Raw genomic sequence first — 15671 nt, forward strand, 5'->3', positions numbered from 1 at the left:
AGCATCATCCTTATTATCAGTTGCAACCACCACAGTTGTTAACATGTTAACTGCAGAGCTGTCTATCTCAGCAGGGGTACTCAGAATCAACTGTCCCCAAGCACCCTAGCTGGGCTGATTTTGCTACATGACCTCCCCAAATGAGGGAGATAAACAAATGGAGAAAAAAAGAGGTCTCTGTGTAGATCCTAAATTAGAATTTACACCAGGGTGGGCAAAATACAGCCTGCGGGCCAAATACAGCCCACCAATTGTTTGGATCAGGCCCACATATGCCCCTGCAGCACTTCACATGGCACCAAGTCCCACTGGGGGCAGCCCACGCTGTGCTCCTACCCATGCCTACAGGCCCCAGTCTGGGCCAGTGCGCAAAGTTTACCAGCAGGGCCACGGCCCCCAATATGGCTGCAGCCACCTGGGTGCTGCTTGGCTCCCTTTGCCTCCAGCGGCAGCTCCTCCTCCTGCTCCTGCTGCGCTGATCCAGGCGGAAAGGAAGCTTCAGCCAGACAGCTCCTGCCCCAGCATGTGGGGCTCCAGCTCTTGGCTGCCTTCCATTCACTCAGCCACCCATGCCAGGCAAGCAGAGTGGTGCAGCATGGTGCGAGCTGCCCTAGGTGGGAGTGGGCAGGGCTCATCCCCATGCAGAATGCCATGGGGGCAACTGCAGACTGCATCGCCTGGAAAAGCTGTGCTGCATGTGCCCCCTGCCCCCTCCCCTCACCCCTGGCCAGCTCCCAGGCCCTAGCACACAGGCAGTGCCGCCCCCGCCCACACACACACACTGCACCCCCTCACAGGGCAGAGGCAGGTAGGGAGCAGATCGCAACTCTGTCCCAGGCCCCAGCCCCATGTTGTCAACACCCTGCAACTCCACCCCATGATCCTAGGCTTGCCTGCCCAGCCCACTCCTGAACACCACTCCGTGCCCACTCGCAGCAAAATACCACATAGGGAGTTTTGGTGAGTTGTTACAGTGCTGGAGGCAGTGGGCTCACCCAGTCTGCAATAACTCCCTATGTGGCTCCTGGGCCCAAAAAATTGCCTGCCCCTGATCTACACAGATTAACTGATCCCTGTGAAAAAAAATCTTTTATAATGCTTGTTTGACAGTTATTCTAATCAGGTTGGCTTGAAGAAAAAGCAATCCATTAAAGAGTCCCAGTACAGTTCAGTGTATGGCATCATGCTTTTTCAGGAAAAAGTGTTTGGCAGTAAAATGCAAAATATTTTGTATTCCTGGCAGCTGTTGCACCTGCACTACAAAATTCATGATGCAGTTCCTGTATAGATGCCATCTGTAGTGCTGATCCTGGAATGGGATCTGTGCAGACGCACCTTGCAGCCCATTGCAGAATTTGAGTCTATAGTGCTGTGCAGATGCATGTGCCCTCTGGCATACCAATGTGCATCAAATTTGCAAAAGCATATAGTGGCACAGATCTTCAGTCAGGGCTGAAGAGCAGGAATCCCTGCATACCTCAGCCTCTGGTCTCCAGAATTTCCAGAGGACAGCTGAGTACACAGAGGAGTGCTGACTGGCTGTCTACCCTACTCTCTCCCCCGCACCACCCCAGAGGATAGGGGAGGGCAGCAGAAAATTATGAGATGCTGGATGACTGCTAGAGAGTGCAGATATTTCAGAAGTGGCTCAAAATGCAACAATTTTTTCTTCTTCAAGGTTGCTTTTGAAGTACTGCTTTGGCCAAGAATGTCTGCACCCATGCTATCTGGCACGCTTCACAGACACTTAGCAGCTTCAAACAGTGCCTAAGTCCAGGGTGTCTCTCACAACAAGACTTCAGTAAGTACTTTTGCAGAGTTTGAACTCAATGCCCTGCATGTCCTCTGACAGCACCCATTCAGAGTTCACTTTGTGAGTTTTAAAGCAAGTTTTTAGTTTATTTTTGTGCCTTTTATTCTGTACCATAAATGTCAAAGCACAAAGCTGCACTCCTCAAAAGTAATCATGAGCATGTTAGCAAAGTTAGCAAGGGCTGAGTTAGCTTAGACACTAAACATCACAGATCAACTCCAATTGGAAAGGCAAAGTGTTTTTAAAATCTTTGGAATTGTGTGTACCCAATGAGACACGCCATCCAAAACTACATTATGAAAACACTCCAGAAAATTAACACAGATTATGATATCAACAAAGAGAGGAAGCTCACGTGTTCTAGATGGACGTGTGCCTGACTGGCAATGTCATAAATTACGTCTCTCACATTTTTCTCTTGATGGCATCTTATGAAATCCTCTTGTGAAACACCATGCTGAGAGCAATGGAGGGCAAGGGGACAAAAAACAAAACAAAACACCACAAATCTCACATTTCATCTTAACAAAAGTTTAAGAAAAACAAAAAAATCTGGCAACCAGACTACCAACCCATATAAAATATCCTAAATGTTTATTACATGTTTTTTAAAGTTAGTCAATGGGAGGCAAACTCTAGGGAAGGAAGGGCATCAACTGAGTCTTCGAATAAACTGGATCTCTAAATATCTTCTAGTGAGTAGGGATAACCGAGCTAGAATTTAAGTTTTGGAAATCTGAAATCAGTTACTTATATGCCAAGTTAAAAAGACAGACCACAAGATGCTAGGCAGAATAAAGGAAGAAAAATATCAGGGATGGTTACTGGGGAAAAAGAGGGTCTGTTTCATGAAGCAAGATACTGCCATATAGCTGGGCATGTATTACAAAATGTTACCATGTTTGAACAGTTATATGAAACTATGCTAACTGACAACGTTGACCAAGAGTTCCTGCTTAATGCAGATCAGGACATGTTCAGCATCATGCTAGCTAACCATTTTTTTCAACACTGTCCTCACTAGACAATTCTGCCATGTTTGCACATGGGAACACAGAAACATGGATTCAAGTGGAACCAGAAAATTCTGATAGCTGCCAGGTTACTTTGTGTTTCTGCAACTCTCTCTCGCTCAGTGGCATGATTAGGGGTGAGTAAGGAGGACACAAACCCCAGACACTAATTGGGGAGATGCCAGAACAGAAGCAAGGGATGCTGACATGGCCACTGCTATTCTGTAACTCCGGCAGCTATAGGCTCCAGCTGTGTGGAGCAGAGGAAGAAGCCAGAGGACAAAGCCAAAGGACAAGTGCTCTTGGGTTTTGGCTACTATGGACTCTGGCAGATCAGAGCAGGCAAAGGAGCTGGGGTGAAGCCAAGGTGTGCTAACCCACTGCTGTCAAATGCCACTCTGAGCAAAGAGATAAAGCCCTTAATTTGGTGGCACCTATTTGCTGGGGGGGGGGGGGGGGGGGGGGGAAAGAAGGGAATAAATGTGTAAGATTTAATTCCTTGGCTGGGGAGTACCTTCTCCCATACCTGCCTGGACCCTAGCGGCAGCAGAGGAAATAAAATCTTTTAGCAAAACTGCTACTGGATTTAAGAAAAAAAACCCAAAAGAGCTAAAATAAACACATAAATAAATCACTCTAATCTTACCTCCCAAAAGAAATAAAGCAAAAGGACAAATACCAGGTCTATGGCAGAGGGCACCTGGTAGGGAGACTAAGGCACAGGAAGCGAATATTCTCCTACCAAAAGGAAGTAGGAGACTGACACTTACTTTCTGATTTAGGAAGAAATCTCTCTATAAAGGTAATTAAACAACAGGTACACTAGAGGGGTTGTGGCATCTCCAACCTCGGAAGTTTTTAAGAGCAAATTAAATAGACACTCATCTAGGATGGTTTAGACAAAAATGATCTTGCCTGAAGCAGGGTGTTGAACTAGTTGGCCTCCTGAGGTTCCTTCCAGACCTACTTTTCAATGATTCTGTAATCTAATAACATGTTCTTGTATCAAGAACTGAGAAGTATAGGTTAGAGGCAGTATATTGGTTGTTTCCAGTCAGTATTTTCTTACCAACATGCAAATGTCCATAGGAAGAAAAACCTTTCTTCTGTTGATGTGATATGGAGTTGATCGTAGACAGGTGACTATACCCTGTGCTTTCCCAATGTGACTGGCTGCATGATCTGCATGGATGTCCCTCACACCTGTTTGCAGACATAAAAGTTATAAACTACATGCACTCAGGCTGCTCCACCATTAGTTAACATAGTAATGAGTCTTATGAAAGTCACACATTTGTTTTTTGCTTAAGGCACAGGTAAACCTATATCTTAAACAGTATTAGGTCTTGAAGCAACTTGTGAACACCTCAAAAGTGAAAGTTCTGAAGTAGCACAATGATTTTTTAATTCTGGAATGAAATCTCTTAACACTAGTTACATTAGACTTTTTGCATTAGCACTGCTGGTCCAACACAGCTGCACATGTTCAACCCCCTAGTAGAACCCCCAAACACCAGCACAGAAGCTGATTTGTGTTGGGGTAGCTTACCCTAATGCACCAGTATAGCCACAGAACTACAGAGTCCCCACTGCAGGCAGTGCCTATGATCAAAGACAACTTTTCAGAGAATGTTTTGATTTTTTGGACGTTCCAGTTCCTACCAGAAAATCATTTGGACAAAAGATTCCTGGCCAGCAACAATACTAAGGCACAGAATCAATCCAGGGCAGGACCAACATTTTAAATAACCCCTGGGTTAGAGGGCTGGCAACCTAAGGCACTGGACAGCCTCTGACCTGAACTGGGTCAATCCAGGCCACAGCCTGAAAAGGTTGCCAACCCTTGCTTTAACCCATTAAAGTGGCTTTGTGGAAAGATGCAGTTAACAAGGAGAAAAAGGAAGATCCACGGAATTACAGACAAATCATATTAACTTTGATACCTGAAAGCTATTGGAACAAATTGATGGATAATTTTTAAAGCCATAAAGGATAATGAGGTAATCAGAAAAAGCCAACAAGTTCGTAACTTTGTTACAAATTCTATCAAACCATTCTAATTTCCCTCTTTCCTGGGATAAGCAGCCTAGCAGATAGTAAGGAAGCAGTATATGAGGTATATGTTAATTTTAGTAGGGCTTCTAACAGTCCTATCTTTCAGGTCTCATAAACAAACTACAGAAGTATGCTCTAGCTCAGGAGCTGGCAACTTTATAGCAATGGTTAGCCAAATTAAAAATGGTAAGTTTGAAGGCAGGCCACTGCTTGTGACCTGGCAGCTGCCACTGCTCCATGACACCCCCCCAACCACCTTTACAGACCACTCTGGACCCTGCACCTTAGGTTGCAAACCTCTGGTCTAGATGAAATTACTAGAACATGGGTATACAAGCAGTTGCAGGGGGGGGAAGGGGAAGGCAAAAGGACCTTAAGGAGTAATTTTCAATGCCTCAGTGTCAAATTAAGAGAACATTTCAAGTGGGATCCAACAGAGATCTGCTTTGGGTCCAATACTGTTCGAAATTTTCATTAAGAATTTGGAGGTTGGACTAGAGAGTACATTTCTATTATTCATAGATAAAGCCAAACTGGGAAGGGAGAGGAGGGGTGTTTCATGTACTCTAGTGGACAGGATTTAAATTCAGATAATTCTGGCTAAACAGTAGAAATAATGCAAGATTAATAGTAACATGAAGCAAGAATATTCACTTTAAGAGGGCACAGAAACTGGAGAGAGTCCAGTGAGGAGCAATTTCCCTACAATGTAACATTGTAAAATTATATTTAAGGTACTAATGTAACTAGTCTAATTTAGATACACCTGTTTTCAATGAGGTCTCGCTCAAATTCATAATTATTTTATTTGCTACATATCTGAATTTTGGAGGGAAAGATCCTGAGTCCTAAGGGAGAAGGCTAGGCTTCTACTTTTGTCAAATTCACCTGAAATAACATAGCTGGTAAAGGGAGAGGAGAGGAAGGAAGGAATTCTGAGACCAACATGAGCAATCTAGAATTCTCTAAAATATGATCTAATTAAAATAGGAAATTCAGACTATCAGGAAGATCTTTCCCCAAAACATGGGGTAAACTCTTACTAGCAGTGCTAGAAGTATAGGTTCTAATAGTTCAGGATTCAAGAACTATCTGGGTAGTCCTCACTTTGTTGCTTCCTATTACACAAAGGCACACCGTCTAAACCACAAAGCCCTTGCAATCTTCACTGCCTTTTCCCTTTTTAAATGACTACACTTCTGTTTCAGTGACTAAGAGACTATGCAGTTAGCCTACACTTTGGAGTTTAATTTATGTTTATACTTACTGCAGTTACATTTAAGTAAGATACGCAAATTTATGCTGTCTGCACTAAATTCAATTTCAATTTCAAAGGTTAAAGGACAAATTTTGCAAAGCACTAAAGGATCCAGATGTGCAGGCACATGCAGTCTGTGGCACCACAAACCTATTTGCCATGCCACAACTGCACGTGTTGCTCATTAAATCATGTCCCACACTGTTAATTTACAGTGCTGGGGCAAAACTTGGGGGATTTCCCAATAGCATACAAAAAAAAAAACAAAACCAAACCTAAAGAAAAGAAAGGGGGACCCCAAGCACATCAAAGTGCAGTGTGCCAGGACAACTGTGGAGTACGCCCTGGGCTGCTTGATCCCATCTCCACATGCCACTTCCCAGCTGGCTGGGGCGCAGGGTGTGTCAGCACAGGGGCTGCCTGCTGTCTACCCTGCACTGAGGCACCCTGTACCCCAGCCAGCCCTCCTGCAGTACGTGAAGCAGCAGGACAATGTGTCCCACTGCAAACCACATGAGCAGGAGCATGCACTGCAGCACAAAGTAGTGGCACAAATTTGTTTGTAGCTGCACAAATACTGGTGCAAACACGCCCCTGCTCATGTGGACATGGCCAAATTGTGCTTCCACTACAGCAAATGTTACCTTTGGATTTAGTGAAAGCAGAATCAAGCTAAATGCTCAGCACTTACAAAAGTCCACCATTATTTCATAAATGTAGAAGCAATAATAGTGGAGCTGATAAACTCTTAGTAAAAATCAAAAATAAGGAAGCACATACCCAACATTTCCAATGTGAGATATAAAAGAGCGCTCTGAGTGTTCTCAGCATATGTTTCAAGCTCTTGGATGTTACGATATGCTCTATCATCCAAATTTTTTTCCTGTAGTTGGACCATGGAACATGAATGAGGATGAATCTATATTCCAGTGTAAATATAGGCTATTTGAGTCAATAAGCAAATCAACATATCCCCTCATTAGTATGAAGGGAACAAAGGTAATTTACACGAGGGGGTGTAAAGAGAATACACATATACATGCAGCTATACACATTAAAGTACATGTTTAACAACATGTCTGATCACAACCAGATACAGTTAATGTAGTGACCACAATTTCTGTGGATTTAAATTCCCCTTCTGCAATGCTAAAGTAACAAGAAAACAGCTATAATTATTTATACAAAGTTGCTGCAGAATCATAACCTTAGTTTTATGAAGATACTAGAATGGTCCTCTGCTGTGATGTTTAAAATGCTTTCACAGCAGGTACAAGCCAATGACTAGGACACAAGGATGAGACTCGAAAACAGGATTCAATTGCCTGATTTACTACAGGCTCCCTGTGTGACCTTTCGCCAATCACTTGTCTCCATGTGCCTTGGTTCCCAATGGGCATGTCCACACGTTGCCCTACAGTGACACTGTTACTGTGCCATGCTTTAGTACTTCCTTTTTAAAGTACTAAAGCATAGCACAGTAATCGCCCATACGGAGCTGTACATGCGGCACATGGTTATTTTTAGCAGCTACTTCATTGTAGCAGCGTGCTATCGCAGAGGAGCACGCCGCTATGGTAAAGTAGCTGCTGGTCATGTGTAGATACCCCTGGACGCTACTTTGCCATAATGCATCACTGCAGCAACGTAGCATCACATGTAGATACGCTCTGTATGTACTATAGGAAATATAGTTCTTCTCTTCCTCTCCTATGAGTTCTGGGAATAAAAACATTAAAGATTATTAGCTGCTCAGATACTCCAGTAAAAATGGTAGCCAGGTGAATACCAAGATATATATCATCTGAAATCCTGACATTTGAGCTGAGTCTACATCTTGCCTTAGTACAAAACTATACAAAAATGTTCTATATTAATTTCTAAAAGCCATCTGGATATGAGCAGACAGTAAGAAGGTATAAGTATACAGGAAAAGAATGATTTTAAAAGACTATCTAAAAAGAGTTTCTAACTTTGACTTCTCAAGAGTTTCATAAAATTGTATCTCTTGAAATCCTACAGTATATAATAAGGACTGACTGTCTAATCTCTAGGGCAAAACTCTCTAGGGCTGGCACAAAGTCTAAGCACAACTTAAGACCTTGGTACCCTAGATGTAATCACTCCAGGTGAAGACTGAGACTTAATTACATGGTGGCCTTGGAAAGCACACAGTGATATTGTACGCAAAAAAAAAAAGCAATAGTTTCCAGAGCTGTCAACCTCCATCCTTCCATGAATGCTATTTTTTAAAGGAAAACATGGTGTTTTGTCCTCCATGCTGGCCAAAAAGACAGGTGAAATATTAAAATGGAGTTGTGAAGAGTGGCCTTTTTTTAACCAAGGCAGAAATTTAAGATAGTACAGGATGCCAGGGCAGAGGGCAAATAAGGCCCTCTTACACATTCACGTTAAAGATGGATAGAAACCAGCCATAGAGCTGTTACACATTTTCAAACACTAATCTTATAGGCTAGTTGGCTCTTTTTGTAGCTGGATAGTTATTTTATCACATGATAATTATTTTGCATGTGTGGCTGGTATAAATTTATTGTGCAATTACCCAAGTATTCCGTCATATGCAACAGGTAGAGGGCCTTACTATTCAAAGGGTTGAATACTACTATGCAGAAAAGAAAAGATGAACTATTTTGGTCAGATACATACGATTAACAAAAATCAAATAGGACAAAAAAATTCAAATACACACAGCAGATGAAAGAATTACTTACTCGTTCATCAATGATCTTCATAAGCCACATTTTAGTCAACTGATGTTTTTTGACAGCCTGGAAATAATCAAAAATCTTTGTTATAGTTTAGAAAATTACACCTTTAATTACAACTTGTCATAATTTTCAAATTTTTGTTTTATAAAATGATTTTTTTTTGGTTATTAAGAGTCAGATTTGGCTTGCACAGTATTGATTAAATCAAGAGGGAAAAATAAGGTAGTGACAGGTCAATGGAAAACAGTTTAAAGAAAACTGCTCCTCCATTCTAAAACTTTTCAACTAAAGTCTCTCCTTCCCACAACTGCTGAAATAAAGTAGAATCTGAAAATCAAACCTATTAGGCAAGTGAAAGAGAAAGCATAAATATTTGTTTTAAAATGTAATTTAAAGTCTCCACATTTTATTCATTACAATCCCACAAAATGTTTACAGAACACTTTGTTCTCTTTGAAAAAGAGAGTATCATTTCTTAAGATATGCAATAAAGAAAAAGATTTTACATGTGAATCTTCAGAACAAATGTGTGTGTGCTATGTATCAGAGGTGTCACACTCAAGTGAGTGAGTGGACTGCATCCACTCTGCAAGGCTTCAGGCCATGGCTGCCAGAGCTGTTGCATCAGTGCCAGTAGCTGTTCAACCCCAGACATCACAGCTACCAGAACTGCTTTGTCAGCACAGCCAGCATGTGGGAATTCACAACACTGCCACTTGCTGCCAATACGTATGCTAAAATGCAGTGAAAAGCTGGAAATCATATGCCAAATGACTATCAAAAGCCTAGCAACTACATTAACTAAGAAAGTTACTTCAATTGGTCTATAACACCAGGTTTGAGGGCTATCCATGAACTTGGACTGCTTTTTCAAACTGTTCTTTCTGTACTGTCTGCACTAGTGATTTTATCTAACCACCTGCCTTTTTCAGCAATTACTTTCTATGAAGAAACATGTAAAAGTAGGATCATCCCTGGTGTGCGCAGACATATAGGAGGTAAAGTCACAAATTCGGGAATTAGGAAGAGTGCACCGTGACAGTATAATCCAATGACATTGTTCATTGGGAAAGATCTTAGAAAAGTTTATTAAGGAGGCCATCCTTAATGGACTGGCCGACGCCAACATCTTAAGGGATAGCCAGCACGGGTTTGTTGCGGGTAGGTCTTGCTTGACCAATCTCATTTCCTTCTACGACCAGGTGACCTATCACCTGGACAAGGGAGATGAGATTGATGTCATATATCTTGACTTCAAAAAAGCCTTCGATCTGGTGTCCCATGATCACCTCTTGGTGAAGCTGGCCAATTGTCACCTTGGGTCCACCATGATCCACTGGCTGGAGAATTGGCTCTGTGGTCGGACCCAGAGGGTAGTAATTGATGGAAGTCACTCATCATGGTGTCCTGTGACCAGTGGGGTCCCCCAAGGCTCTGTCCTTGGACCCATACTGTTCAACATCTTCATTAATGATGTGGGCACGGGAGTCAGAAGTGGACTGGCCAAGTTCGCCAATGACACCAAACTTTGGGGCAAAGCATCCACACCAGAAGACAGGCGGATGATCCAGGCTGACCTGGACAGGCTCAGCAAGTGGGCGGATGAGAATCTGATGGTGTTCAACGCCGATAAATGCAAGGTTCTCCACCTCGGGAAGAAAAACCCGCAGGATCTTTATAGGCTCGGCAGTGCTATGTTGGCTAGCACTATGCAAGAAAGAGACTTGGGGGTCATCATTGACCACAAGATGAACATGAGCCTGCAATGCGATGCTGCGGCTAGTAAAGCGACCAAAATGCTGGCTTGCATCCATAGATGCTTCTCAAGCAAATCCCGGGACGTCATTCTCCCCCTGTACTCGGCCTTAGTGAGGCCGCAGCTGGAGTACTGCGTCCAGTTTTGGGCTCCACAATTCGAAAAGGATGTGGAGAAGCTTGAGAGAGTCCAGAGAAGAGCCACGCGCATGATCAGAGGTCAGGGAAGCAGACCCTACGATGACAGGCTGAGAGCCCTGGGGCTCTTCAGCCTGGAAAAGCGCAGGCTCAGGGGTGATCTGATGGCCACCTACAAGTTTATCAGGGGTGACCACCAGTATCTGGGGGAACGTTTGTTCACCAAAGCGCCCCAAGGGATGACGAGGTCGAATGGTCACAAACTACTACAAGATCGTTTCAGGCTGGACATAAGGAAGAACTTCTTTACTGTCCGAGCCCCCAAGGTCTGGAACAGCCTGCCACTGGAGGTTGTTCAAGCGCCTTCATTGAACACCTTCAAGATGAAACCGGATGCTTATCTTGCTGGGATCCTATGACCCCAGCTGACTTCCTGCCCTTTGGGCGGGGGGCTGGACTCGATGATCTTCCGAGGTCCCTTCCAGCCCTAATGTCTATGAAATCGATGAAATTTGCCTCAATATTCCTACCCTTCACCAGAGCAGATGGAGCTTTCATGACCCTGCGGGTCCCGCAGTGTTCAGTCCTCGAACCGATATTATTTAATATCTTCATCAGCGATTTGGACGGGGGCGTGGAGAGCACCCTCTCCAAGTTCGCTGATGATACCAAGTTATGGGGCAAAGTTAGTACGCCGGAGGGCAGAGAGCAGATTCAGGCCGACTTGGACAGGTTGGATCAATGGGCAGAGAGAAATAGGATGCAATTTAATAAAGATAAATGTAAGGTACTCCACCTGGGAAGGAGGAATCCCCAGCACACCTATAGGTTGAGGAGTGTCCTTCTCAGCAACTCAGAGGCAGAGAGGGATCTTGGAGTCATAATTGATTCCAAGATGAACATGAGCCGGCCGTGTAACGAGGCCATCAACAAGGCCAATCGCACCTTGTCATGCATTAGCAGGTGCATGACTAATAGATCAAAGGAGGTGATGCTCCCCCTCTATGCGGCACTGGTCAGGCCACAGTTGGAGTACTGTGTCCAGTTTTGGGCACCACACTTCAAGAGGGATGCGGAGAATCTGGAGAGGGTCCAGAGGAGGGCCACTCGCATGATTAGTGGCCTTCGTGATAGACCCTACGGGGGGAGGTTGAGAGAGCTGAATCTCTTCACCCTTCACAAGAGACAGCTGAGAGGCGATCTTGTGGCCGCCTATGAATTTATTAGGGGAGGTCAACGGGGAATAGGGGACATGCTGTTTACTAAGGCGCCCCAGGGAGTGACTGGGAATAACAGGTGTAAACTAGTTGAGAGTGGCTTTAGGTTAGATATTAGGAAGAAATTTTTCACAGTAAGGGTGGCCAGGATCTGGACTGGGCTTCCAAGAGAGGTGGTGCTATCACCTACCTTGGAGGTCTTCAAGAAGAGGCTGCACAGTCACCTGGCTGGGGTCATCTGACCTCGGTCCTCTTTCCTGCCAGGGGCAGGGGGTCGGACACGAAGATCCATTGTGGTCCCTTCCAACTCTACTATCTATGAATCTATGAAATGCTTTTAATCTTTTGAAGATCTGGTTCACCGGCTTGTTTGAAAATCAGATCTGTTTGGAATGTTTCATGCATTTGCTAACTTCCAGAGAAGCCAGGAATGAAAGCAGCTCTTGTTGCAGGAAACAGACAAGTTCCCTCCTTTACTACATTCCCAAACTGATTTGCAATTTGGAAAGAGCAGCAGGATGACTGACCAGCAGGCCTACCCATATGTGCATCGTGTATGTATTTTTATCAACGTGACATTTGTGAGACTTACTCTCTCAAAAGAAACCCTTTTTTTATACAGGTCACACCCCAACAATAAAGAGAGTTAGAAAGACCACATTTGGACATGTTCAAAGCCACTGAAGCTACTCCATTCACACAACCACACAGGAGGGAAGCTTTGGAAAGGAAAAAAAAAGTTAGGCTTTGCTAGAGGAAGTCCCTTCTTGGAAGGAAGACAAAGACTTCTTTGGGCAAACAAAGAAACTGGCTTGTTCCTGGGCAGTCTGCCATGTACTGGAACAGTGACAGAAAGCAAATAAGATGCAAAAAGGTGCATACAGACTACCATGGAAGGTTACCAATATGAAATATTAACCTTTACAAAGGCCCCTAGTCTGCCCTAGTGGAACTATGAATCTACCGTCTATTACTAAAGTCCAATATGTCCACCAGCTTTCATTTTAACAGGAAGGGTGGGGGGATGGGACTGGGCAGAGGGGCAGTTCAGGAAGGGTTCAGTGCAGGCAGATTCATTCCCCATGACCCAACAGGCAACATCTGTTGGGTTGGGGGGGGGGGGGGGGTGCTCTAACTCTTGGCACTTTGGGTACAAACAGAAGTGCAGCTCCCAGCTGTGATTGAGAGCGATTTCCTGCACCATTTTACATGTGTTAAAATGGTGCCTTGAGATGCTTTCAAGGGTGCCCCAGGATAACCACAATGTTAGCACTGTTAGGTCTGAAAATGTGATTCACAAGATAAACAAGAGATTTCAAATAAGAATCCATGGCATTAAAAACATTCTGACCTATTGTGGTCTTTTGAGCTGTTTGCAACAAAGAAATTGCTCTATATTATTTTTCTATAGTCAAAAAATGAGTTAACACTAAGAACTGGCATTTTCCAAGGGGTGTCTCAAGTTTAATGAGGTGTGCTTCGAGTCTAAAAAAGGTTGAGAACCACTGTGTTAGAGCTTTGGTGAGGCTAACGCACATGTATCTCATTTGAGTCCAAGGCATCCAAGAATTGCACTGGATCTCTTACAGGAGAGACAACCAGAAATTTGTCTTTGTTTTATTTCTTAGCACTGCCAGTGGTTTCTCTTTCTTAAGAAAGCACTTTCTGTCATTGAAATATGATTATAAGTATAATTTAAATGTGACTGTTGATAGATAGAAACACGTGCTTGGTTGTAACCCTGAAGAAAACATATACAAGAAGGGGCCATCAACCCAGCAATGCCAAAAATCACACATATGAGATTTTGAAAGTGCTCTGATCCATCCCAAGAGACAAAGCAGACTGCAGATGTGGAATCCTTTTCTCTAACAGGAGTTGTAGTGTGGCAACTCCAATTCCAGCATGTTTCCCTATTGTCTTGGCTTTCAGGTATGTCAGAGGTGGATGGCTCCTTGGATGGAGAGTCCAAGATACAGTGCCCATTTTTCTGTAGCAACATTTACTGGATTATCAGTAACCTGACTTTCCCTAGGCAAATGCGGCTTTCCACAGCCTGATTAGCTGCTTGGATCTAGAGAGGCTATGTCTCCTAGATGGGAAGAGGCATAAAGAGCCTCATCACAGCCAGGGTTACTGGCAGCCTCTTTCCTGGTCTCACAGCTTAGAGATCTTGATACAGTTACCCTGTGATCTGTCTTAGGGATCAGTCTCTGGTCCTAAAACAACAACCTGTCCCAGCTGGAAGTCAGAGCTATATAGAAGCATGACAGCATCCCAGCTGACTTCCTGCCTCTGGGGCAGGGGGCTGGACTCGATGATCTTCTGAGGTCCCTTCCAGCCCTAATGTCTATGAAATCTATGAAAGGTCTGTTACACCTGTGTGAAGTACAGGCATTCATCTACCCTCTGAAATAGTGGGGTCCCAACTACAGTGGACAGGTTTGATTAACAGATTTTTATGCCCTCAATCACAGCCAGTGAATGTGCTAAACTGCAGGTATGCTGGTGTGCAGAGTTCTAGTGCTAGCATAAAGTTGCACAGAGGTGTCTTGGAGAAGGTGTATGAAAGTCAATAGGCAAACTCACACCATACCTTTCCACATAATTCAGCATACAAAGCACAAATGATGCTTTGGGCAAGTTCCATTATCCCCTACCCAGCTCATTAGGGAGTCACAACTTTGAAAAGCCACATATTGCACATTATAGTTGTAGCTGTTAAGTGTGTGGGCCTCTTGTATTTTTCTTTGCATGTTCTACTTTCTGTATTAGTCTCTATGCTCAAACTAATTTGTCTTCCTTCAGTTCCTAATCTCCTTTTACACAGGACTGGCTCAGGCAACTTAATTTAAAAACTCTAACTCGTACCAATTTTATACTCTTCGCTAACGATTTTGTCCTTCATGTGGCTAGAAGGCAAATTCTCTAATCAACAGTGTTCCAACTAACAGCTACACTTCCCTAGTAACTCCTCCCTAGGTATCAGCCTGAACAGTGTCCAACCCTGCCTTTTTGGCTTCTAAACTGTTCTCAGTATCCCACCCATCCTTATTGTCCATTATCTGTATAATACAGAACAGGGCTAGAAGGCAGCAAAATGCATATAAAACTGCAAACATTTTAAAAAGAAAAGAATAATTAAAGATGATTTTTGGAAATGGAACATATATCTTACTTTCCATAGTTCTATAGCAACCGGTTGATGAGGTGGGTTATCACAGTATATATCTTCCACAGCTTTCCTCCAAAACTGCATTCGCATTAAACCTGTAGTTTTCTGTGTTATAGAATCTTTAATCTGGAAAACAAGTGTATAATATATATATATATATATATATATATATATATATATAAATGTGAAATTTTAGTCTTCTGTTCAGACCTTAGCAAGGGTACTCTATGCCCAAAAACTTGTCCAACTGCTGTCCCAAGTAAACAGTGGGTCCAATAAAAATATTACAAAAATTTTTTCCTCCTGGAGGAATTTATCTTATTACAAAAGAAACAGACAAAGGATTTGATAAAAATAATTCAGTAAAGATGGTGCTTGGTTTTCTATAAATTTGGTCTTTAAACATCTTCCAAGTCATATCCACAGGGGTTTAGGTTGTAGCCATGTTGGTCTAAGGATGTAGGCAGACAAGGTTCCTTGGGTGAATTTGATATCTTTTATTAGACCAACCCAAATGG

The 15671-nt window shown here is 43.3% G+C and overlaps 1 protein-coding gene across 7 annotated transcripts in view; it reads right to left on the minus strand.

Annotated features, from left to right (window-relative positions):
• NDUFAF6 (NADH:ubiquinone oxidoreductase complex assembly factor 6) overlaps positions 1-15671 on the minus strand; it is a 29516-nt gene that overhangs the window by 5650 nt on the left and 8195 nt on the right. For 5 of the 7 annotated variants that reach the window (XM_059723869.1, XM_059723872.1, XM_019495775.2 and 2 more), the window contains 5 exons: positions 15157-15279; positions 8872-8928; positions 6920-7058; positions 3896-4029; positions 2169-2270 (listed from right to left, as the gene is read on the minus strand). In XM_059723869.1, the coding sequence (XP_059579852.1) occupies positions 2169-2270; positions 3896-4029; positions 6920-7058; positions 8872-8928; positions 15157-15243 (519 nt within the window). In that variant the 5' untranslated portion in view covers positions 15244-15279. The remainder of the gene's footprint in view (positions 1-2168; positions 2271-3895; positions 4030-6919; positions 7059-8871; positions 8929-15156; positions 15280-15671) is intronic. The other 2 variants (XM_059723870.1, XM_019495776.2) reach the window with 1 other exon arrangement.

Source organism: Alligator mississippiensis, chromosome 3, assembly GCF_030867095.1.
Source record: "Alligator mississippiensis isolate rAllMis1 chromosome 3, rAllMis1, whole genome shotgun sequence".
In the NCBI taxonomy this organism is placed as follows: domain Eukaryota; kingdom Metazoa; phylum Chordata; order Crocodylia; family Alligatoridae; genus Alligator; species Alligator mississippiensis.